General features: G+C 50.5%; 1 protein-coding gene across 1 annotated transcript in view; it reads left to right on the top strand.

Moving 5' to 3' along the window:
• Positions 1 to 25,092, top strand: part of LOC126994055 (ankyrin-1-like) — a 172,250-nt gene that overhangs the window by 16,724 nt on the left and 130,434 nt on the right. Inside the window, exons 2-3 of the mRNA XM_050853297.1 lie at positions 10,355 to 10,770; positions 13,451 to 13,573. Coding sequence (XP_050709254.1) covers positions 10,355 to 10,770; positions 13,451 to 13,573 — 539 coding nt within the window. The remainder of the gene's footprint in view (positions 1 to 10,354; positions 10,771 to 13,450; positions 13,574 to 25,092) is intronic.

Here is a 25,092-nt window from a genome sequence, read left to right as displayed (position 1 = left end):
ACAACTTCAAAGATAAGCTTTGGGAGTAGAAAAGGCTACAGTGCCGACGAAACCCAGGCAGTAAATGGTGCCGTAGATCCACCGTGGATGACCAGAGAAATAAAAGGGCGGTAAACTTAAAAAAAGGAATTATAACCTAATGAAGAATGACACGGCCGAAGCCCGTACTCAGTACCACAACAGCCTCAGAGCTTGTCGCACCCTTATTCGGAGTAGTAAACGCAACTACGAAAAACAAATAGCGCGTGACATCAAGACAAACTCAAAAAATTCTTCACATACATCAGATCGAAAAAGAAAGTAAAATCAATATTGGTCCCTGACAGACGAGACTGGAGCTGCAACTCAGGACAGTAAACAGATGGCCAGAATCCTCAACAGTAACTTCGCATCCGTATTCACAGTCGAAAACATCGAAACCATGCCCGAGAACCCTGACCCGCCGAGGAATCACGCCCTGAAAATTGACTCAATATGCGACCAAGAAGTGAAAGAGTATTTGGATAAACTCGACACGAACAAGTCAACAGGACCTGACGGTTTGTCCCCATGATTTATTAAAGGCTTAAACAACAAATACTTCAGCCACTCACTAACATATTCAACCAGTCTGTTCAATTGAAAAAGGTCCCGGAAGACTGGAAGATGGCGAACGTAACACCAATTTTCAAAGGAGACAAAAGCGTTGCATTAAACTACAGGCCCATAAGTTTTGACATCAGTGGCAGGAAAAATACTCGAAAGATTATTAGAGACAAACTTGTTAAGTTTCTGAGAAGACAATAATGTAATCTCGACACCCAGCATGGCTTCAGAAACAAGCGCTCCTGCCTAACGAATTTATTAGACTTCTTCAAGGTATATATAAGAACTGGGATGCCCATCCCCAGTGATATTATATACCTGGACTTTCAAGCCTTCGACAAGGTACCGCACGAGCGACTCCTTAAAACTGCACTCGGCGGGCATTGGAGCCAATCTGATCGCGTGGATAAAGATTGGCTCACCGACAGAAAACAACAGTACTACTCAACGGACAGCCTTCCGATTGGCTTCCAGTCACTAGTGGAGTGCCTCAAGGGTCAGTGCTGGGACCCATTCTCTTCATCATATATCAACGACCTCGAATCAGGACTGAAATCCACAATATCAGAAATTTGCTGATGACACTAAGGTGGGGAAAGGCCCTCACAAAGACCGACTGCGAAATCATTCAGAAGACCTCAATCACATTATCGAATGGTCGGAAAAATGGCAAATGTCCTTTAATGTTGACAAATGCAAAGTCATGCACATTGGGTCCAGAAATAGTAACACACATACATCATGAATGGGAGACCTCTGCAAGCGATGCAGGAGGAAAAGGATCTTGAGTCACTATCAGCGGTGACCTGAAACACGCGAATCACTGTAAAAGCATACAACAAAGCCAACACTATGCTCGGGTTCATGGCGAGGAACTTCAGTGTAAAACGCCAGACGTGATGCTATCCTTGTATAATTCCATGGTAAGACCGCACCTCAGTATGCAGTACAGTTCTGGTCTCTAATTACAGAAAGGACATTGATTTACTGGAAAATTCAACGACGCGCCACGAAAATGATACCAACCTTAAGGGCTCAACCGTGCGAGGAACGACTCAAGCGACTCAATCTCTTTACATTGGAGAAAAGACGCCTACGAGGAGATGTGATTCAAGTCTTCAAGTATCTAAAAAAAATTCAATAACGTCGATTACTCCAATTTCTTTGAATTGCAAACCAACCTAAGAACTAGAAATAACGGTTTACCCATTCAGTCTAGTCGATGTAACACAGACATCGGAAGGAGTTTCTTTTCAAACCGAGTCATCCGTCACTGGAACAATCTTCCTTCAGAAGTAGTAAATGCGAATACTATCAACTCCTTCAAATATAGAATCGACCGTCACTTCGCTGCGTCGGGAGTAAACTGAATATTGAGTTGCTTTCATCTGCTCCTCAATATCGAGGCGCTTTCATCTGCTCCTCAATGTCGAGGTGCTTTCATCTGCTCCCCAGGCCCCAGGCTGTCGAGCAGATTGAATCACTAAAGCAGGCAACCTCGTAATGAGCCAATAGGCTTTCTGTTGCCTGCGTTTCCATGTTTCCATGTTTCCATGTTTCCATGTTTCTCCCTCCCCTCCTTCTCCTTCCTCTCCCTGCCCTCCTTCTTCCTCTCCCTCCCCTCCTTCTCCTTAATCTCCCTCCCCTCCTTCTCCTTCCTCTTCCATCCCCTCCTCCTCCTTCCTCTTCCTTCCCTCCTTTTCCATCCTCTCCCTCCCCTCCTTCTCTTTCCTCTCCCTCCCCTCATTTTCCTTCCTCTTCCTCCCCTCCTTCTCCTTCCTCTCCCTCCCCTCCTTCTCCTTCCTCTCCCTCCACTCCTTCTCCTTCCTCTCCCTCCCCTCCTTCTCCTTAATCTCACTCCCCTCCTTTTCTTTCCTCTCCCCTCCCTTCTCCTTTTTCTCTCTCCCCTCCTTTTCCTTCCTCTCCCTCCCGTCCTTCTCATTCCTCTCCCTCCCCTCATTCTCCTTCTTCTCCCTCCCCTCCTTCTCCTTCCTCTCACTCCCCTCCTTCTCCTTCCTCTCCCTCCCCTCCTTCTCCTTTCTCTCCCTCCCCTCCTTCTCCTTCCTCTCCCTCCCCTCCTTCTTATTCCTCTCCCTCCCCTCATTTTCCTTCCTCTCCCTCCCCTCCTTCTCCTTTCTCTCCCTCCCCTCTTTCTCCTTCCTCTCCCTCCCCTCATTCTCCTTCCTCTCCCTCCCCTCCTTCCTCTCCCCTCCCCTCCTTTTCATTCCTCTCCCCTCCCTCCTTCTCTCCCCTCCTTCTCTTTCCCTCCCCTCCTTCTCATTCCTCTCCCTCCCCTTATTTTCCTTCATCTCCCTCCCCTACTTCTCCTTCCTCTCCCTCCCTTCCTTCTCCTTCCGCTCACTCCCCTCCTTCTCATTCCTCTCACTCCCCTCCTTCTTCTTCCTCTCCCTCCCCTCCTTCTCCTTCCTCTCCCTCCCCTCCTTCTCCTTCCTCTCCCTCCCCTCCTTCTCCTTTCTCTACCTCCCCTCGATCTCCTTCCTCTCCCTCCCCTTCTTCTCATTCCCCTCCCTCCCTTCATTTTCCTTCCTCTCCCTCCCCTCCTTCTCCTTTCTCTCCCTACCCTCCTTCTCATTCCTCTCCCTCCTTCTCCTTTCTCTCCCTTCCCTCCTTCTCATTCCTCTCCCTCCACTCATTTTCCTTCCTCTCCCTCCCCTCCTTCTCCTTCCTCTCCCTCCCCTCCTTCTCATTCCTCTCCCTCCCCTCCTTCTCCTTTCTCTCCCTCCCCTCTTTCTCCTTCCTCTCCCTCCGCTCCTTCTCATTCCTCTCCTCCCCTCATTTTCCTTCCTCTCCCTCCCCTCCTTCTCCTTCCTCTCCCTCCCCTCCTTCTCCTTCCTCTCCCTCCCCTCTTTCTCCTTCCTCTCACTCCCCTCCTTCTCCTTCCTCTCCTTCCCCTCCTTCTCCTTCCTCTCCCTCCCGTCTTTCTCCTTCCTCTCCCTCCCCTCCTTCTCCTTCCTCTCCCTCCCTTCCTTCTCCTTCCTCTCCCTCCCGTCTTTCTCCTTCCTCTTCCTCCCCTCCTTCTCCTTCCTCTCCCTCCCCTCCTTCTCCTTCCTCTCCCTCCCCTCTTTCTCCTTCCTCTCCCTCCCCTCCATCTCCTTTCTTTCCCTCCCCTCATTCTCCTTCCTCTCCCTCCCCTCTTTCTCCTTCCTCTCCCTCCGATCCTTCTCTTTCCTCTCCCTCCCCTCATTCTCCTTCCTCTCCCTCCCCTCATTCTCCTTCCTCTCCCTCCCCTCCTTCTCCTTCCTCTCCCTCACCTCTTTCTCCTTCCTTTCCCTCTCCTCCTTCCTCTCCCTCCCCTCTTTTTCCTTCCTCTCCCTCCCCTCCTTCTCCTTCCTCTCCCTCCCCTCTTTCTCCTTCCTCTCCCTCCCCTCTTTCTCCATCCTCTCCCTCCTCTCCTTCTTCGACTCCCTCCCCTCTTTCTCCTTCCTCTCACTCCTCTCCTTCTCCTTCCTCTCCCTCCCCTCATTCTCCTTCCTCTACCTCCTCTCATTCTCCTTCCTCTCCCTCCCCTCATTCTCCTTCCTCTCCCTCCCCTCCTCCTTCCTCCCTCCCCACATTCTCCTTCCTCTCACTCCCCTCATTCTCCTTCCTGTCCCTCCCCTCTTTCTCCTTTCTCTCCCTCCCCTCCTTCTCCTTCCTCTCCCTCCCCTCTTTCTCCTTCCTCTCCCTCCCCTCTTTCTCCTTCCTCTCACTCCCCTCCTTCTCCTTCCTCTCCCTCCCCTCTTTCTCCTTCCCCTCCCTTCCCTCCTTCCACTTTCTCTCCCTCCCCTCCTTCTCCTTCCTCTCCCTCCCCTCCTTCTCCATCCTCTCGCTCCCCTTTTCCTTCCTCTACCTCCCCTCCTTCTCCCTCCTCTCCTTCCCTTCCTTCTCCTTCCTCTCCTTCCCCTCCTTCTCCCTCCTCTCAATCCTCTCCTTCTTCCTCTCACTCCTCTCCTTCTCCTTCCTCTTACTCCCTTCCTTCTCCTTCCTCTCCCTCCCCTCCTTCTCCTTCCTCTCACTCCTCTCCTTCTCCTTCCTCTCTCTCCCCTCCTTCTCCTTCCTCTCCTTCCCCTCCTTCTCCTTCCTCTCCCTCCCCTCCTTCTCCTTCCTCTACCTCCTTCCTTCTCCTTCCTCTCATCCTTCTCCTTCCTCTCCCTCCCCTCCTTCTCCTTCCTCTACCTCCCCTCCTTCTCCTTCCTCTCCCTCCCCTCCTTCTCCTTCCTCTCCCTCCCCTCCTTCTCCTTCATCTCCCTCCCCTCCTCCTTCCTCTAACTCCCCCCTTTCTAGTTCCTTTCACTCCCCTCCATCTCCTTCCTCTCCCTCCCCTTCTTCTCCTTCCTCTCCTCTCCTTCCTTCTCTCCCTCCACTCCTTCTCCTTCCTCTCCCTCTCCTCCTTCTCCTTCCTCTCCCTCCCCTCTTTCTCCTTCCTCTCCCTACCCTCTTTCTCCATCCTCTCCCTCCTCTCCTTCTCCTTCCACTCCCACCCCTCTTTCTCCTTCTTCTCACTCCTCTCCTTCTCCTTCCTCTCCCTCCCCTCATTCTCCTTCCTCTACCTCCTCTCATTCTCCTTCCTCTCCCTCCCCTCATTCTCCTTCCTCTCCCTCCCCTCCCTCTCCTTCCTCTCCCTCCCCTCTTTCTCCTTCCTCTCACTCCCCTCATTCTCCTTCCTCTCCCTCCCCTCTTTCTCCTTTCTCTCCCTCCCCTCCTTCTCCTTCCTCTCCCTCCCCTCTTTCTCCTTCCTCTCCCTCCCCTCTTTCTCCTTCCTCTCCCTCCCCTCCTTCTCCTTCCTCTCACTCCTCTTTCTCCTTCCTCTCCCTTCCCTCCTTCCACTTTCTCTCCCTCCTCTCCTTCTCCTTCCTCTCCCTCCCCTCCTTCTCCATCCTCTCGCTCCCCTTTTCCTTCCCTTACCTCCCCTCCTTCTCCCTCCTCTCCTTCCCTTCCTTCTCCTTCCTCTCCTTCCCCCTCTTTCTCCCTCCTCTCAATCCTCTCCTTCTTCCTCTCACTCCTCTCCTTCTCCTTCCTCTTCCTCCCTTCCTTCTCCTTCCTCTCCCTCCCCTCCTTCTCCATACCTCTCACTCCTCTCCTTCTCCTTCCTCTCCCTCCCTTCCTTCTCCTTCCTCTCCTTCCCCTCCTTCTCCTTCCTCCCTCTTCCCCACTTCTCCTTCCTCTCCCTCCCTTCCTTCTCCTTCCTCTCACTCCTCTCCTTCTCCTTCCTCTCCCTCCCCTCCTTCTCCTTCCTCTCCCTCCCCTCCTTCTCCTTCCTCTCCCTCCCCTCCTTCTCCTTCCTCTCCCTCCCCTCCTTCTCCTTCATCTCCCTCCCCTCCTCCTTCCTCTAACTCCCCTCCTTCTCCTTCCTCTCACTCCTCTCCATCTCCTTCCTCTCCCTCCCCTCCTTCTCCTTCCTCTCCCTCCCCTCCTTCTCCTTCCTCTCCCTACCATCCTTCTCCTTCCTCCCTCATCCTTCTCCTTCCTCTCCTCCTCTCCAGCTCCTTCTCTCTCCCTCCTTCTCCTTCCTCTCCTCCCCTCCTTCTCTTTCCTCTCCCTCCCTCCTTTTCCTTTATCTCCCCTCCCTCTCCTTCCTCCTCCCCTCCTTTTCCTCTCTCTCCCTCCCCTCCTTCTCCTTCCTCTCCCTCCCATCATTCTCCTTCCTCTCCCTACCATCCTTCTCCTTCCTCTCCCTCCTTTCCTTCTCCTTCCTTTCCCTTTCCTCCTTCTCCTTCCTCTCCCTCCCCTCCTTCTCTTTCCTCTCCCTCCCCTCCTTTTCCTTCCTCTCCCTCCCATCCTTCTCCTTCCTCTCCCTCCCCTCCTTTTCCCTCCTCTCCCTCCCCTCCTTCTCCTTCCTCTCCCTCCCCTCCTTCTCCTTCCTCTCCCTCCCATCCTTCTCCTTCCTCTCCCTCCCCTCCTCCATCCTCTCCCTCCCCTCCTTCTCCTTCCTCTCCCTTTCCTCCTTCTCCTTCCTCTCCCTCCTCTCCTTCTCCTTCCTCTCCCTCCCCTCCTTCTCCTTCCTCTCCCTCCCCTCCTTCTCCTTCCTCTTCCTCTCCTCCTTCTCTTTCCTCTCCCTCCCCTCCTTCTCCTTCCTCTCCCTCCCCTCCTTCTCCTTCCTCTACCTCCCCTCCTTCTCTCTCCCTCCTCTCCTTCTCCCTCCTCTCCTTCTCCTTCCTCTCCCTCCCCTCCTTCTCCTTCCTCTCCCTCCTCTCCTTCTCCTTCCTCTCACTCCTCTCCTTCTCCTTCCTCTCCCTTTCCTCCTTCTCCTTCCTCTCCCTATCCTCCTTCTCTTTCCTCTCCCTCCCCTCCTTCTCCTTCCTCTCCCTCCCCTCCTTCTCCTTCCTCTCCCTCCTCTCCTTCTCCTTCCTCTCCCTCCCCTCCTTCTCCTTCCTCTCTCTCCCCTCCTTCTCCTTCCTTTCCTTCCCCTCCTTCTCCCTTCTCTCCCTCTCCTCCTTCTCTTTCCTCTCCCTCCCTCCTTCTCCTTTCTCTCCCTCCTCTCCTTCTCCTTCCTCTCCCTCTCCTCCTTCTCTTTCCTCTCCCTCCCATCCTTCTCCTTCCTCTCCCTCCCATCCTTCTAATTCCTCTCCCTCCTCTCCTTCTCCTTTCTCTCCCTCACATCCTTCTCCTTCCTCTCCCTCCTCTCCTCCTTCCTCTCCCTCCTCTCCTTCTCATTTCTCTCTCTCCCCTCCTTCTCCTTCCTCTCCCTCCCCTCCTCCTTCCTCTCCCTCCCCTCCTTTTCCTTCCTCTTACTCCCCTCCTTCTCCTTTCTCTCCCTCCCCTCCTTCTCCTTCCTCTCCCTCCCCTCGTTTTCCTTCCTCTCCCTCCCTTCCTTCTCCTTCCTCTACCTCTCCTCCTCCTTCCTCTCCCTCCCCTCAATCTCCTTCCTCTACCTCCCCTCTTTCTCCTTCCTCTCCCTCCCCTCCTCCTTCCTCTCCCTCTCCTCCTTCTCCTTCCTCTACCTCCCCTCCTTTTCCTTCCTCTCCCTCCCCTCCTTCTCCTTCCTCTCCCTCCCCTCCTTCTCCTTCCTCTCCCTCTCCTCCGTCCCCTTCCTCTCCCTTCCCTCCTTCTCCTTCCTCTCCTTCTCCTTCCTCTCCCTCCCCTCCTTCTCCTTCCTCTCCCTCCCCTCCTTCTCCTTCCTCTCACTCCCCTCCTTTTCCTTCCTCTCCCTAACCTCCTTCTCCTTCCTCTCCCTCCCCTCCTTCTCCTTTCTCTCCCTCCTCTCCTTCCTCTCCCTCCACTCCTCCTTCTTCTCCCTCCCCTCCTTTTCCTTCGTCTCCCTCCCCTCCTTCTCCTTCCTCTCCCTCCCCTCCTCCTTCCTCTCCCTCCTCTCCTTCTCCTTCCTCTCCCTCCCCTCCTCCTTCCTCTCCCTCCCCTCCTTTTCCTTCCTCTCCCTCCCCTCCTTCTCCTTCCTCTCCCTCCCCTCCTTCTCCCTCCTCTCCCTCCCCTCCTTCTCCTTCCTCTCCCTCCCCTCCTTCTCCTTCCTCTCCCTCCCCTCCTTCTCCTTCCTCTCCCTCCCCTCCTTCTCCTTCCTCTCCCTCATCTCCTTCTCCTTCCTCTCCCTCCCCTCCTTCTCTTTCCTCTCCCTCCCCTCCTCCTTCCTCTCCTTCTTCTCCCTCCACTCCTTCTCCTTCCTCTCCCTCCCCTCCTTCTCCTTCCTCTCCCTACCCTCCTTCTCCTTTCTCTCCCTCCCCTCCTTCTCCTTCCTCTCCCTCCCCCACTTCTCCTTTCTCTCCCTCCCCTCCTTCTCACTCCTCTCACTCCCCTTCTTCTCCTTCCTCTCCCTCCCCTCCTTCTCCTTCCTCTCCCTCCCCTCCTTCTTCTTCCTCTCCCTCCCCTCCTTCTCCTTCCTCTCCCTCCCCTCCTTCTCCTTCCTCTCCCTCCCCTCCTTCTCCTTTCTCTCCCTCCCCTCCTTCTCCTTCCTCTCCCTCCCCTTATTCTCCTTCCTCTCCCATCCCCCCTTCTCCTTCCTCTCCCTCCCCTCCTTCTCCTTCCTCTCCCTCCCCCCTTCTCCTTTCTCTCCCTCCCCTCCTTCTCCTTCCTCTCCCTCCCCTCCTTCTCCTTCCTCTCCCTTCCCCCTTCTCCTTCCTCTCCCTCCCCTCCTTCTCCTTACTCTCCCTCCCCTCCTTCTCCTTCCTCTCCCTCCCCTCCTTCTCCTTTCTCTCCCTCCCCTTCTTCTGATTCTTCTCCCTCCCCTCCTTCTCCTTCCTCTCCCTCCCCCCCTTCTCCTTTCTCTCCCTCCCCTCCTTCTCCTTCCTCTCCCTTCCCTCCTCCTTCTTCTCCCTCCCCTCCTTCTCCTTCCTCTCCCTCCCCTCCTTCTCCTTCCTCTCCCTCAACTCCTTCTCCTTCCTCTCCCTCCCCTCTTTCCCCTTCCCTATTCCTCCCCTCCTTCTCCTTCCTCTCCCTCCCCTCCTCCTTCTTCTCACTCACCTCCTTCGCCCTCCTCCTTCTTCTCCTTCCTCTCCCTCCCATCTTTCTCATTCCTCTCCCTCCCCTGCTTCTCCTTCCTCTTCCTCCCCTCCTTCTCCTTATTCTCCCTCCCCTCCTCCTTCCTCTCCCTCACCTCCTTCTCCTTTCTCTCACTCCCCTCCTTCTCTTACCTCTCCTTCCAATACTGCACTCTACGGGCATTGGAGCCAATCTGATCGTGTGGATTAGAGATTGGCTCGCTGATAGAAAACAACGAGTACTACTCAACGGACAGCCTTCCGATTGGCTTCCAGTTACTAGTGGAGTGCCTCAAGGGTCAGTGCTGGGACCCATCCTCTTTATCATATATATCAATGACCTAGAATCAGGATTGAAATCCACAATATCAAAATTTTCAGATGATACCAAGGTGGGTGGAAAAGCCCTCACATAGACCGACTGCGAAATCATTCAGAAAGACCTCAATCACGTTATCGGAAAAAAGGCAAATGTCTTTTAATGTTGACAATGGCAAAGTCATGCACATTGGGTCCCAAAATAGTAGCCATACATACATCATGGATGGGAGACCTCTGCAGGCGATGCAGGAGGACACTGATCTTGGAGTCACTATCAGCAGTGACCTGAAACACGCGAATCACTGTAAAAAAGCAAACAACAAAGCCAACACTATGCTCGGGCTCACAGCGAGGACCTTCGAGTGTAAAGCATCAGACGTGATGCTAGCCTTGTATACTTCCATGGTAAGACTGCACCTCGATAATGCAGTACAGTTCTGATCTCCTAATTACAGAAAGGACATTGCTTTACTGGAAAGGATTCAACGACGCGCCACAAAGATGATTCAAACCTTCAGGGCTCACCCGTACGAGGAGCGACTCAAGCGACTCCGTATCTTTACATTGGATAAAAGACGCCTACGAGGGATAGGATTCATGTCTTCAAGTATCTGAAAAAAGTTCAGTAACGTCGATTACTCCAAATTCTTTGAACTGCAAACCAACTCAAGAAATAGAAATAACGGCTTACCCATTCAGTCGAGTCGATGTAACACAGATATTGGAAGGAGATTCTTTTCAAACCTAGTCATCCGCCACTGGAACAATCTTCCCTCAGAAGTAGTAAATGCGAATACCATCAACTCCTTCAAAAATAGAATTGACAGTCATTTCGTTGCGTCGGGAGTGAATTGAATAACGAGGTGCTTTCATCTGCTCCTCAATATCGAGGTGCTTTCATCTGCTCCTCAGGCCCCAAGTGGCGGTCGAGCAGATTAAATCACCAAAGCGGGCAACCTCGTAATGAGCCAATAGGCACTCTGTTGCCTGCATTTCCATGTTTCCATGTCTCCCCCACACAGGATGGACGGCCCTCCACTGGGCTGCAGTAGTTAGTGAAGCTGAGTGTGTGTCTACCCTCATCCCGGTCACGCCGCCCACCCCCGAGCTGCTGCATGCCGCCGACGGACACACCCCGGTGCACCTCGCCAGCTTTTATGGCCACGAGGCTATGCTGAAGGCCCTGGAGGGGGCTGGCTGGCCTCTTTACGCAATGGACGGCGATGGCCTGACACCCCTGCACTGGGCTGTGAAGGCAAGGCGTCTGGACGTGGTCAGGTACCTGCTGGATAAGGACGCGGCGCCCAGTACGGGGGCCGGTGATGACCTCACGCCGCTGGACTTGGTTAAGAGGCAGGGTAAAGACTTAGCAGCGAGGTGGCTGACGAGGAGGAGCGGCGCGGTGCACGGGGACGCCGCCCACAGCATGCTGCCTGAGGTGGGTTTTGGCACGCTGTTAGCATCTATCTCGCTATAGATCTGTGTGTCTCTACCATCTGTCTGTCAATGTACCGCCTTTCTCTCTCTCTCTCTCTCTCTCTCTCTCTCTCTCTCTCTCTCTCTCTCTCTCTCTCTCTCTCTCTCTCTCTCTCTCTCTCTCTCTCTCTCTCTCTCTCTTTTTTTTTTTTTATTTTTTTTTTATTTAAACATAGGCACATGTATAATATTTACATTCCCAAAGGTGCACTGTCGTGTGCTGCCTATTCGAAGGGCAGAATAAAAACTATATAAAAATAACTACATAAACTATAAAAAATATATATATATATACTATAAAAAAATAAAAAATAAAACATACAATACAGAATATATGTGAGCGCACTGCACACTGCACTCCTGGCACTGCTCCACCACGAGTGTCAGTGGAGTGGTGGGCCGACATTTTTTTTTTTTTGGTGTTCATCTCTCGGATGTTTGGGACACTGGCCGTGAACATGTTCCACATCCGGCAGACTCTTCCCGTAAAGGTGCGTTGGTGCTGGCTGGTACAGGAACGCGGCACCTGCACTGAGTCACCACGGGATAGCACCGTTCTCGTGTCCCGTGTGGTGACTCTCGGAGATTAGCGTAGGCCCGCCAGGTGTGGCACTCCTTGCACTTGTGTCTTATGTAACACCACAAAACGCTACGTCCTGCGGTGTTCCAAGGAGTCGACGGGCTGAGAGTTTCCTGCCGGTTGGGGTCTGCCGCATCCACCAGTCGCAGTGCCCGTCTCTGGATGGCGTCGAGTCTCCCTGTGCGAGGCAGCACGACATCCAAGAGAGGCAGCGTACTCCAGGTAAGGCCGTATCTGGGCCTTGTAGAGCAACAGCCTCCTTTTTGTCGAGAAGCTGGCCACCCTTCGCAGGCAGGAGACTCTGTGGGAGGCCTTTTGGGCAATGTGTTTGATGTGGCTGTCAAACCGTAGCCCTCAATCCACTTCCACTCCCAGAGTCTTGACGGATTCCTGGAGTGGGAGGGACCTCCACCAAAGCTTAGCTTCCCTCCACTGCTGGCCTGGCAGTGGGGATCGAAGACCACCATGGCCTGGGTCTTCTCTGGAGCAAAGGTCACCTGCCAGCAGGCACCCCTCCTGTAGCACCTTCAGCTGCTGATTGACCTCGTCAGCAGCTCGCCCACAGTCTTGTCTGGGGTAGGGGCAGGCGAGGGTGCAGTCATCAGCGTAAGCAGAGACTGCTGGCAGCTGCCGGAGAAGGTCGTCCACATATATGTTCCACAGAACTGGCCCAAGCACTGAGCCCTGTGGCACTGATGCCTCCACTGGCAAGGAGTCGGACGTCTGCCCGTTGACGACAACCTGGAGGGTCCTTCCTTGGAGGTAGTCTCCCAGGAGCTGAAGGAGGTCACCTTGGATGCCCTTAGTACGGAGTTTTTCAAGGAGACCTCCGTGCCACACCCTGTCAAAGGCACCCGCTATGTCCAGGGCTACCACGACAGTGTCCAGGCCGTCGTCAAGGGCGTCCTGCCAGTTTTTGGTGAGGAGCATCAGCAGATCAGAGTTGGAGCGTCGTGTTCTTAACCCTTACTGTTGGTCCGAGAGGAGGTAGTTGTCCTTGAGGTGGCGACAGACTACGTCCGCCACGACCCTCTCGAACACTTTCCCCACCACAGACAGCAAGGAGATGGGCCGGTAGTTTTTGGGGTCAGACCTGGAGCTCCTCTTGTGGACGGGAACCACTCGAGCCTCTTTCCACGCCGATGGCCAGGTGTTTTCCCGGAGGCAGGCAGAGAAGACTGTGGTGAGAGGGGCAGCCAACTCGTGGGCACACTGCATCAGCAGGTGCGGGCTGAGGTCATCGGGGCCGGTCGCCTTCTGGGTGTCCAGCCCTCGCAGCAGGCGCTCGACCAACACCTGTGTCACTTCCACTTTCGTGACAGTCTCCTCGCACTGCTGTTCCAGATGTGGCGGTGTCTGTCCGGGGTTATCCACCTTCATCTTCTCGGCGAAGAGACTGGCCAGCAGCTGGGCTTTATCCTTGCTGCTGGTGGCCACTGCTCCATTCTGTCTTGAGAGGGGAGGAATCGCGTCCTGGCGGCTGATCCCCTGCCTTTCCTTGACGAGGGACCACCAGGTCTTATTTCCTACCCCTGTTCCACACAGCTTGCGCCTCATGTCTTCCTCCCACTTCCCACTCTCTCTCTCTCTCTCTCTCTCTCTCTCTCTCTCTCTCTCTCTCTCTCTCTCTCTCTCTCTCTCTCTCTCTCTCTCTCTCTCTCTCTCTCTCTCTCTCTCTCTCTCTCTCTCTCTCTCTCTCTCTCTCTCTCTCCTCTCTCTCTCTCTCTCTCTCTCTCTCTCTCTCTCTCTCTCTCTCTCTCTCTCTCTCTCTCTCTCTCTCTCTCTCTCTCTCTCACTCCATCTCTCTCTCTCTCTCTCTCTCTCTCTCTCTCTCTCTCTCTCTCTCTCTCTCTCTCTCTCTCTCTCTCTCTCTCTCTCTCTCTCTATCTCTCTCTCTCTCTCTCTCTCTCTCTCTCTCTCTCTCTCTCTCTCTCTCTCTCTCTCTCTCTCTCTCTCTCTCTCTCTCTCTCTCTCTCTCTCTCTCTCTCTCTCTCTCTCTCTCCCATAAAGCCTGGCTGCCAGTCTCCATTGGTGGTAAAGTCAGTGGCGCCTGTCGTTGCAGGTCACGTCCAGTGCCGGGGTGAACGCTGCAGCAGGTGACGACACGCTGCGGCCAGAGGACGTGAGGAAACTGCTTGGCTTCAGAGAATGGCTGATAGACTACTGGAACAACTTCAACAGGAAGGTAGGAAATGTTAACAATCATATACGTCGGTGCTTTTTGGTTATTTTTCATATTAATTATTATTATTATTATTATTATTATTATTATTATTATTATTATTATTATTATTATTATTATTATTGTTATTAACATCATTATTATTACTATTATTATTATTATTATTTTTATTATTATTATTATTATTATTATTATTATTATTATTATTATTATTATTATTATTATTATTATTATTATTATTATTATTATTATTATTATTATTATTATTATTATTATTATTATTATTATTATTATTATAATTATTATTATTATTATTATTATTATTATTATTATTATTATTATTATTATTATTATTATTATTATTTTTATTATTATTATTATTATTATTATTATTATTATTATTATTATTTTTATTATTATTATTATTATTATTATTATTATTATTATTATTATTATTATTATTATTATTATTATTATTATTATTATTATTATTATTATTATTATTATTATTATTATTATTATTATTATTATTATTATTATTATTATCATTATTATTATTATTATTATTATTATTATTTTTATTATTATTATTATTATCATTATTATTATTATTATTATTATTATTATTATTATTATTATTATTATTATTATTATTATTATTATTATTATTATTATTATTATTATTATTATTATTATTATTATTATTATTATTATTATTATTATTATTATTATTATTATTATTATTATTATTATTATTATTATTATTATTATTATTATTATTATTATTATTATTATTATTATTATTATTATTATTATTATTATTATTATTATTATTATTATTATTATTGTTATTATTGTAAGGACATCTTTGACAAGTTGAGTGAAGGATGAGGGAGGAAGCACGGGTGTGTTTGCGATGAGTTCATTCCCGACTAGTTTCTCTTTCGCTTCTTGAGAGGAACTGAGGTGGCTTTTTTTTTTTTGGTGTTGTTTGGGGCCGCGGCGATCTAGTCGCTCACGCGAGCCCTGGTGTCGTCCTGTGAGTCCTCACAGGCGCGTCCAGCTGCCCTCGTCTTCCTGAGGAAGGCGCAGGTGAGACGGATGACAGCTTCCTGTCGTGATGGGTGGACGCCTGCCGCCGCCAGCAGCGTGGGCAGGTCAAAGTGGGCACGTCCAGGGCGCGGAGTTGGTGTCTGAACAGCACTCGCTGGGAGTGGTGGCGGGGGCAGTGCAGCAGAAGGTGCTCAATGGTGTCCTCGATGGTCCTGCACCACGGGCAGTGAGGGTCGGGGACGAGGCGCAGGCGGTGGAGGTGAGCGCCGTGGCGTGTGTGGCCCAGGCGGAGGCGTGTCAAGGCCACGTCTAGGACGCGGGATGTTTTTCTCACCCACGGCTGTGGGGATGAGTCGGTGCGGTATTGGCCCATGGAGGTGATGCGGAGGGTGTCATGGAGTGTGTCGTCCCATGTAGAGTGGCAGGTGCGGGAGATGAGGCGTTTGGCCGTGGAGAGTGGCAAGGAGAGCGGCGTAATGTGGCTTTTTTTTTTAGAGAGAGAGAAGAGGGGGAAGAATTAGAAGAGGGTGTGTGAGGAAGGTAAAGAGAGAAGTAAAGAAGGAGTAGGAGGGAGAAGAAAGGAGGAAGTCCAGCTATCTGGGGCATTTTATGACACTTTTAGGCTTACAATCAGTTCATGAAGCTGAAGTTTGGTTGATACATTGTTTGGCACGTAGTCGACGTTATGTTCACAACAGGTTCTTACATATTTGATTTCGGAGGAGTCACGATTGTGTTTACATTTGTGTTTTTGGGTGTAACGTGTAGTTGTGGTGTTTGCGTATAGCTCGCTAGCCGAGTGTGCATGCAGTGATTCTGAATTTGCTTCTTTGGGGTGGATCATATTCAGTGGAATAGCGGTGCAGGCAGGGAGTTTATTGCGGCAAGGCTGCTTGGGAAAGCTCTGTTGTACATGAGTATGTTGTTCGCGTTGTCAATGAGGGTGTCGAAGTGGTGTATGTTGAGCAGGGAAAGTCTTTGCCATATTTTTGTGGCTGTGTTGTGTATACGCATGTTGAGAGGGAGAGTGTTTGTTGCTATGTGGATTTGCTCTGTGGTCATGGCGTATGGGTGATATTGGTTGGTGGCAAAACGTAAGGCTGTGTTCTGGACCCTCTGGAGTTTAGCGAGTTGAGTGTTACTGAATGTGTGTGTGGGTATGGGAGGGTAATCAAGGATGGCAGGATAAGTGTTTTTACAAGGTGGGTTTTTATGTTTGTGCATGGGCATCAGCTTAAATCTGTATAGTTTTGACGTACTGGCATACTGGACTCTATTCTGGACATGTTTATAGTAACCATTTGTGGAGATGTGGAGACCCAGGATTTTGCCCGTTTGTTGCGTGTGGTGTGTGTCATTTGCAGTAATCAGTTGTTCATTGGTATAGGGAGCCGAGCTTCATGAGCGTGATTTAAGGAGTTAAGGGATTCACTCTCCCGGGATGTTGAGAGATGAGCCATCTGAATTGACCTCCCTGGATAGCCGACGATTTGAGTGACATCGTCGGCGTATGAGATGATGGTGCCTCTGAGTGGTGGAGCGGTATCTCTGGTGTATAGTGAATCGCGTCGGGGAGAGCACACTGCCCTGAGGGACACCGCAGCTCAGGTCAAAGCTGTCACCGAGGTAGTTTCCAAGTGTTATTCTCGCCGACCTATCATCTAGAAAGTCGCATATGAGCTTTTCTAGAATGATAGGAAGTCCGAGGTGTAAGATTTTGTACTTCATCCCTAGGTGCCAGACTTTGTCGAAGGCTTAGGTGATGTCTCTCAGGACGAGATGGCACTGTCCCCCGTCAGCTTTCTGTTCGGCGACAGTCTCGGTCACAAGAGCGAGGGCGTACGTGGTTCCCCTGCCTGGGTGGAGCCCAAACTGTAAGTCTTTGTCGATGTTGGAGTCTTCAAGGAATGTCCTGAGTCGGTGGTCAGGAATTCACTCAAATATCTTCCCCGGCTCTTCAAAGCGGGATATTGGCCTGTAGTTAGCGGGGTAGTGAGGTTTTTTACCAACTTTTGGTATTAGCTTCAACGTGGCCTTCTTGAACTTGTCGGGGAAGTAGCCTGCTGAAAGGGCGGCTTTGAGAGTCTCACCTCAAGGGGGAGGTGTCTTAAGATGGTTTTATTTATGCCACTTTGTCCTGGCCATGTCTTTTTCATGCCTTTGATTATGGAAAGGATGTGTTCGGATGTAATTTCAAAAGTGAGGAAGTATTTGTCAGAATTAGTCTGCTGGGGTCTGCATTGACGTGAGGGGAAAGTCTATGGAGGTTATTGGCGAGAAAGTCGCGTACTTCAGTCTCTGTCTCTTCGTCGTCCCAGTCTTCATCCGCGTCACTGAAAACGTCTTCGCAGTGATTTCTGTGTAGCGTCTCCTTCTCGTTGTTGTCGTACACTTTGTCGCGTGTGGGGGAGAAGAGGTTGTGGGGTTCGTCGTGTCGGTTCCCATGAGTTGTTTTGTCTTACGCCAGAAGGTGGCTGGGTCATGGTATAGTGAGGCTGTCTCCGGAATGACCTCGCCCCAGGGGGCGCGGCTGTCGCTCTGCAAGTGTTGTTGTAGCGTGAGTTGGAGCTGTTTGTGGCGTCTATAGAGAGGATAAGTCCAGCCGTTGGTGTTGGCCTCATGCTGTATGGCTTTGTGTTGTGCTATTAGGGTGCGTGTCGTGTGACTCAAGTGAGAGTGTGTTAGAGTTTTGTGGCGTGTTGTTGGAATGTTGTTTTTGACTGCGGTCACAACTGTGTTGTACCATTCTTGAAGATACGTGTCGATGAAGTCAACCGAAACTGCGGGTTGACGGGAGAGTCCCTGTGTTTTTCAGCGATTTCTGTGTGAAATTGATCCCAGTTGGCCTGGTTGAATTTGGGTCTGGGGCGTGTGGGGATTTGGATGGGAGTGGTAGAGATGGTAAGGATGACAGGGATGTGGTCGCTCATGGTGATGGGGCCTTGAGTAATGCTGATATTGTGATAAGTGTTGTTGTTTGTGAGGATGATATCCGGTGTTGTGGCTGTGTTGTGAGCTATGTATGTGGGGAGGTGTGGGCCTATGTGTGAATGGTTCGTTGGTTAATCAGGTGTTGTATTTGTCTTCCTTTGGTGTTGGTATGCGTGTAGCCTAGAGTCGGGTGGTTGGCGTTGGGATCGGCTATCATGTACACAGGGATCTGTCTCCTGAAGATACAAAGATGATGACCTTGCCCGTGAGAGTGGTGATCTCAACCGCGAGGGCGTCAGAAATGAGGTCATCAAGTAATTTAAAATTTTGATCGTGCTTGATGGCGATCGCAGTGCCGTCTGAGTGAGATCCTCGAGGAGGGTGGGGCGACTCGGCTGTGAGGAACAGGAGCCAATGGGAGTGGCTCAGCCCTCGAGGAGGGCGGGGCGACTCGGCTGTGAGGAGAGGAGCCAATGGGAGTGGCTCAACCCTCGAGGAGGGCAGGCCGACTCGGCTGTGAGGAACGGGAGCCAATGGGAGTGGCTCAGCCCTCGAGGAGGGCGGGGCGACTCGGCTGTGAGGAACGGGAGCCAATGGGAGTGGCTCTACCCTCGAGGAGGGCGGGGCGACTCGGCTGTGAGGACCAGGGCCAATGGGAGTGGCTCTGCCTCGAGGAGGGCAGGGCGACTCGGCTGTGAGGAACAGGGCCAATGGGAGTGGCTCTACCCTCGAGGTGGGCAGGGCAGGTCGACTGTGAGGAAGGGCCAATGGGAGTGGCTCAGCCCTCGAGGAGGGCGGGGCGACTCGACTGTGAGGAACAGGGCCAATGGGGTGGCTCAGCCCTCGAGGAGGGCGGGGCGACTCGACTGTGAGGAACAGGGCCAATGGGAGTGGCTCAGCCTCGAGGAGGGCGGGGCGACTCGACTGTGAGGAACGGGAGCCAATGGGAGTGGCTCTACCCTCGAGGATGGCGGGGCGACTCGGCTGTGAGGAGAGGAGCCAATGGGAGTGGCTCAGCCCTCGAGGAGGGCGGGGCGACTCGGCTGGGCTGTGAGAAACAGGGCCAATGGGGTGGCTCAAGCCTCGAGGAGGGCAGGGCGACTCAGCTGGGCTGTGAGAAACAGGAGCCAATGGGAGTGGCTCAGCCCTCGAGGAGGCAGGGCGACTCGGCTGGGCTGAGGAACAGGGCCAATGGGAGTGGCTCAGCCCTCGAGGAGGGCAGGGGCGACTCGACTGTGAGGAACAGGGCCAATGGGGTGGCTCAGCCCTCGAGGAGGGCGGGGCGACTCGACTGTGAGGAACAGGGCCAATGGGAGTGGCTCTGCCCTCGAGGAGGGCAGGGCGACTCGGCTGGGCTGTGAGAGCAGGAGCCAATGGGGTGGCTCTACCCTCGAGGAGGGCAGGGGCGACTCGACTGTGAGGAACAGGAGCCAATGGGGTGGCTCAGCCCTCGAGGAGGGCGGGGGACTCGGCTGTGAGGAACAGGGCCAATGGGTGGCTCAACCCTCGAGGAGGGCGGGGCGACTCGGCTGGGCAGTGAGGAACAGGAACCAATGGGAGTGGCTCAACCCTCGAGGAGGGCGGGGCGACTCGGCTGGGCAGTGAGGATCAGGAGCCAATGGGAGTGGCTCAACCCTCGAGGAGGGCGGGGCGACTCGGCTGGGCAGTGAGGAACAGGAGCCAATGGGAGTGGCTCAACCCTCGAGGAGGGCGGGGCGACTCGGCTGGGCTGTCGCAGTCGTGTAGCTTTTGAGTTTGGGGGGATTAAGAATGTCTTCGATGAAGGAAAAAAACCTTACATTCGGGGATTTTTTTTTTCACGAACGGAAACCACTTGATTTCCCCCATGCTCGCTTCGTTCGCCACCCTCCCCACCAAACTCATGAACCTATGCTGCCCTTAGCCCCCAAAAAACAATATGCCAAAATTACGGTCATGGGCAAGGTTCTTCATTCCAAGTCACTGCCGCGGGAGTCGTTTTCTTTGCACCGTGTTTTGCTGTTGACTGCTATTGTTGGTGGTCATGCAAACTCTCGTACCGCATCTCCAAAACTAGACGAAAATGTAACAACGAAAACAAATAAATTAACACTTTGATATATCAGGTTACATAAATTACGAAAAAAATGAGGGAGTACACACAGCTTTAATAATGTGCCTGATCTGTTTGTAATAAACCAATAAGAAATCCCCTGACAAAATTGTTCGATGGCGACTCTGGTAATGATAATAGGCTCGTCCAATCAGAAGGCGCTATTTTGAAAGTCACTGTCTTGGACCAATCAGAGCACTGCCTTAGCATGGAGGGAGTCAGTTCAGGTTGGATGTCCGAGTGTGCAGGTGTTGTGTTGAGTGGCGGGGCCGTGACGGGAAATATCAGCAATAAGCAAACCTGAAAAAGAGGAGGGAGTCAGTTGATTACCTGGACTGTCACAAACTATCACGGCAGGAACGAAGCCTCAGTAGAGAGAAACAGACTCGTCCCCTATAAAGAGCAGGCTTGAGGTAAGAGAATGGGAGGGAGGGAGGTTGTTAGGTAATGTTTTTATTCTTTTTTCGTAACAGCAACAGATGGATAAGTTGGCCCATGTACTGTGCGTTGTCTGTGTATTTTTTTTTTTTTTACAACAAAGGAGGCAGCACAAGGGCACACACAAAAAAGAAAACAATAATTAAAAAAAAGCCCGCTACTCGCTGCTCCTAAAGTAAAGCAAAAGAGGTGGCCGAAAGGATGATCAAATACAGGAGGAGAGGTGTCCTGATACCCTCCTCTTGAAAGAGTTTAAGTCGTAGGCAGGAGGAAATACAGATGAAGGAAGATTGTTCCAGAGTTTACCAGCGTGAGGGAAGAAAGAGTGAAGATGCTGGTTAACTCTTGCATAAGGGGTTTGGACACTATAGGGATGAGCATGAGTAGAAAGTCGAGTGCAGCGGGGCCGCGGGAGGGGGGGAAGCATGCAGTTAGCAAGTTCAGAAGAGCAGTCAGCGTGGAAATATCGATAGAAGATAGAAAGAGAGGCAACATTTCGGCGGAATTTAAGAGGTAGAAGACTATCAGTATGAGGAGGAGAGCTGATGAGACGAAGAGCCTTAGCCTCCACTCTGTCCAGAAGAGCTGTGGTGGAGCCCCACACATGAGATGCATACTCCATACGAAGGCGGACAAGGCCCCTGTATATGGACAGCAACTGTGCACTGTGCAGGGGAGAAGAACTGGCGGAGACGGTACAGAACGCCCAGCCTCGAGGAAGCTGATTTAGTAAGAGATGATATATGAAGTTTCCAGCTGAGATTTTGAGTTAAGGATAGACCGAGGATGTTTAGTGTTGAGGAAGGTGATAGCTGGGTGTTGTCAAAGAATTGGTGATAGTTGTTTGGAAGATTGTGTCGAGTGGATAGGTGGAGAAACTGTGTTTTTGAGGCGTTGAAGGACACCAGGTTCTTCTTGCCCCAATCGGAAATAATAGTAAGGTCTGAGGCTAAGCGTTCTGCAGCCTCCAGCCTTGAGTCGTTAAGTTCCTGAAGGGTGGGTCTTCTATTAAAGAAGTTGAGTAATGCAGAGTGGAATAAACGGCGTAGGAATGTATAGGACAGTTCGTATTGGAAAGAAGATAATCAATGAACAACAGAAAAAGAGAGGTAGATAGGACAGAACCCTGTGGGACACCACTCTTAATAGATTTAGGGGAAGAACAGTGACCGTCTACCACGGCAGACATAGAACGGTCAGAAAGGAAACTGGAGATAAAGGTACAGAGAGAAGGATAGAAACAGTAGAAGGGTAGCTTAGAAAGCAAAGATTTGTGCCAATCAAAAGCTTTTGATATGTCCAGCGCAATAGCAAAAGTTTCACCGAAACGGCTAAGAGAGGATGACCAAGAGTCAGTTAAGAAGGCTAGGAGATCACCAGTAGAACGCCCTTGCGGAACCCATACTGGCGATCAGATAGAAGGTCAGAAGTGGAAAGGTGCTTTTGAATCTTCCGGTTGAGGATTGATTCAAAAGCTTTAGATAGACAAGAAAGTAAAGCTATAGGACGGTTGTTTGAGGTTGGAGCAGTCACCCTTCTTAGGTACAGGCTGTATGAAGGCATACTTCCAGCAAGGAAAGGTAGATGTTGACAGGCAGAGGCGAAAGAGTTTGACCAGGCAGGTGACAGCACGGAGGCACAGTTTTAAGGACAATAGGAGGCCTCCATCAGGTCCATAAGCCTTCTGAGGATTGAGGCCAGAGAGGGCATAGAAAACATCATTTTGAAGAATCTTTATAACAGGCATAAAGGAGTCAGAGGGGATGAGTAGGAGGAATATGCCAGAATCGTCCAGAGTGGAGTTTTTAGAAAAAGTTTGAGAGAAGAGTTCAGCCTTAGAGATAGATGAGACGGCAGTGTTGCCGTCAGGACTGAGTGGAGGAAAGATGAAGAAGTGATGTTGGAGGAGATGTTTTTGGCTAGATGCCAAAAGTCACGGGAAGAGTTAGAGAAAGCAAGGTTTTGACATTTTATATTAATGAAAGAATTTTTGGTTAGTCGGGGAATAGATTTGGCACGATTTCGGGCAGAAATGTAAAGTTCGTAATTAGCATTAGTTTGAAGGGTCTGGTACCTTTTGTGAGCTACCTCTCTATCATTGACAGCACGAGAACAACCGTAATTAAACCAAGGCTTTTTAGCGTGAGGAGTAGAGAAAGAACGAGGAATGTATGCCTCCATTCCAGAGACAATCACCTCTGTGATGCGCTGAGCACACAGAGGGGTCTCTATCCTGGAAGCAATAATCATTCCACGGGAAATCGGAAAAGTACATCCTCAGGTCGTCCCACCGAGCTGAAGCAAAATGCCAGAAGCATCGCCTCTTCGGTGGGTCCAGAGGGTGTACAGGAGCGATAGGACAGGATGCAGAAATAAGATTGTGATCGGAGGAGCCCAACGGAGAGAACAGTTTGACAGAATAAGCAGAAGGGTTTGAGGTAAGGAAGTGGTCTAGAATGTTGGGCCGATCTCCAAGACGGTCGGGAATACGTTCAGGGTGCTGGACCAACTGCTCTAGGTCGTTGAGGATAGCAAAGTTGTAGGCTTGTTCACCAGGATGGTCAGTGAAAGAGGATGAAAGCCAAAGCTGGTGGTGAACATTGAAATCTCCTAGGATGGAGATTTCAGCGAAGGGAGAGTGGGTCAAGATGTGTTCCACTTTAGAACTTAAATAGTCAAAGAATTTTACATAGTTGGTAGAGTTAGGTGAGAGATAAACAGCACATATGTATTTAGTGATAGAATAACAATGAAGTCTTAGCCAGATGGTGGAAAATTCAGAAGAGTCAAGGTTGTGGGCACGAGAGCAAGTGATGTCGTTGCGCGCGTAGGCGCAACATCCAGCTTTGGATTGAAATTTAGGATAGAGATAGTAGGAGGGAACAGAGTAGAGATTGCTGTCAGTAGCCTCAGAAACCTGTGTTTCGGTAAGGAACTATGCTATCGTCATTCTCTCTCTCTCTCTCTCTCTCTCTCTCTCTCTCTCTCTCTCTCTCTCTCTCTCTCTCTCTCTCTCTCTCTCTCTCTCTCTCTCTCTCTCTCTCTCTCTCTCTCTCTCTCTCTCTCTCTCTCTCTCTCTCTCTCTCTCTCTCTCTCTCTCTCTCTCTCTCTCTCTCTCTCTCTCTCTCTCTCTCTCTCTCTCTCTCTCTCTCTCTCTCTCTCTCTCTCTCTCTCTCTCTCTCTCTCTCTCTCTCTCTCTCTCTCTCTCTCTCTCTCTCTCTGTGTGTGTGTGTGTGTACATAAAAAAGCAAACAGAAAAATGAATAATGAAAGATTCTTATCTTCTTCGCCAGCTTATTATCCCGTCTTTATTCGGGGTCGCTGTTTTTGATGAACCGTCTCCACGTTCCTCTATCGCCTGTCATGTTGGTGTTGAGGCCCTTTTCTCTCATATCTGCCGCTGTGCATCCCTTCCATCTCGTCTTAGGTCTTCCTCAGTTATTCTCCTTCTGCTTCCCTGCACTTCCATTTCCAGTATTCTCCTCTCGTCACTTTCTCCATCTCGCCTCAAAACGCCCGTACCACATCAATCTTGCCTCTTGCATCTTCTTCGACACCTCCACCACCTTAACTGTTCCTCTGATTCTTGCATTTCTGTTTCTGTCCTTCCTAGTCATGCCACACATGCATCGCAACATCCTCATTTCAGCTTCTTCCATCTTCCCCTCATTAATTTTCTTTACGGCTACGGTCTCCGCCCCGTACGTCATTGCTGGTCGTACCACTGTCTTGTATACCTTTCCTTTAAGTTTCACGGGCCATTTACTATCACACAGTACTCCGGACACCTCTCTCCAGCTTCTCCAAACAGCCTGGATTCTTCCAGCTATTTCCTTATTTTCATTACCATCTGCTGATAGGATAGACCCCAGGTATTTGAAGGAATCCACCCTACCCAGCATCATACCATCCAACCTAACACTTTGAAATCCATCATGTTCTTGTTCTGTACACATCATATCTTTTGTCTTTGTTCTACTTATTTTCATTCCTCTGCTCTCCAGTGCCGATCTCCACTCTTCCAGTCTGCACTCCACCCCTTTAAAACCACATCATCTGCATACATCATGTCTCATGGTGTTCCCTCCCTTACATTCATCGTTAGCACATCGAATACATTGTTAAAGAGAAAAAGGCTCAGCGCCGAGCCCTGATGCAGCTCCACCCCAACTCCAAAAGTATCCGTCATACCTGCTCCACACCTTACCCTTGTTTTGGCATGCCTGTACATTTCCTTCACCAATCTTACATATGTTTCCGGCACCTTTCTCTCTCCCAAACATCTCCACGGCTCCTGTCTTGATACCTTGTCGTACGCTTTCTCTAGGTCTATAAATACCATATGCAGTTCTTTCTGTTTTTCTCTGTACTTTTCCGCCAACTGTTCCAGCACAAGTCTATTCCCTCTTTTCCCTGGGCCCTCCACGCCTCCACCGGGATCTCATCTGGTCCCGTCGATTTGTTGTTTTTCAAGGAAAATAAATGTGTGTGTGAGAGAGCAAGAGAGAGAGAGAGATGGATGAAGAGAAAACCGAGGAAGATTCAAATCAAGTAAATACTACAGGAAAGAAGGGAGAAATCTTCAAAATAGGATATATAATGGAAGAAAGGAAGAGAATGATATAAGGTTCGAGGCCAAAAACAGAGGCAGAACAAAGGAGAAAACACGTAAAAGATATGATAGAAAAAACAGTATTTCCATCTCTTTATGGCTGTCTATCTATCCTGTCTATCCTGTCTGTGTCTATCTATTCTCTCTGTCCTGTCTGTGTCTATATGTTCTGTATTCTGTCTGTCCTGTCTGTGTCTATATGTTCTGTCTATTCTGTCTGTCTATATGTTCTATCTATTCTGTCTGTCCTGTCTGTCTGTCTATTCGTTCTCTCTATTCTGTCTGTCCGCCTATCTGTTCTGTCTATTATGTCTGTCCTGTCTGTATCTGTTCTGTTTATTCTCTCTGCCCTGTCTGTCTGTCTATCTGTTCTGTCTATTATGTCTGTCCTGTCTC

The sequence above is a fragment of the Eriocheir sinensis genome, unplaced genomic scaffold, assembly GCF_024679095.1.
Source record: "Eriocheir sinensis breed Jianghai 21 unplaced genomic scaffold, ASM2467909v1 Scaffold71, whole genome shotgun sequence".
Lineage (NCBI taxonomy): Eukaryota > Metazoa > Arthropoda > Malacostraca > Decapoda > Varunidae > Eriocheir > Eriocheir sinensis.
Note: the sequence above shows the minus strand (reverse complement) of the source record. Positions and strands in the feature narration are given on the sequence as shown.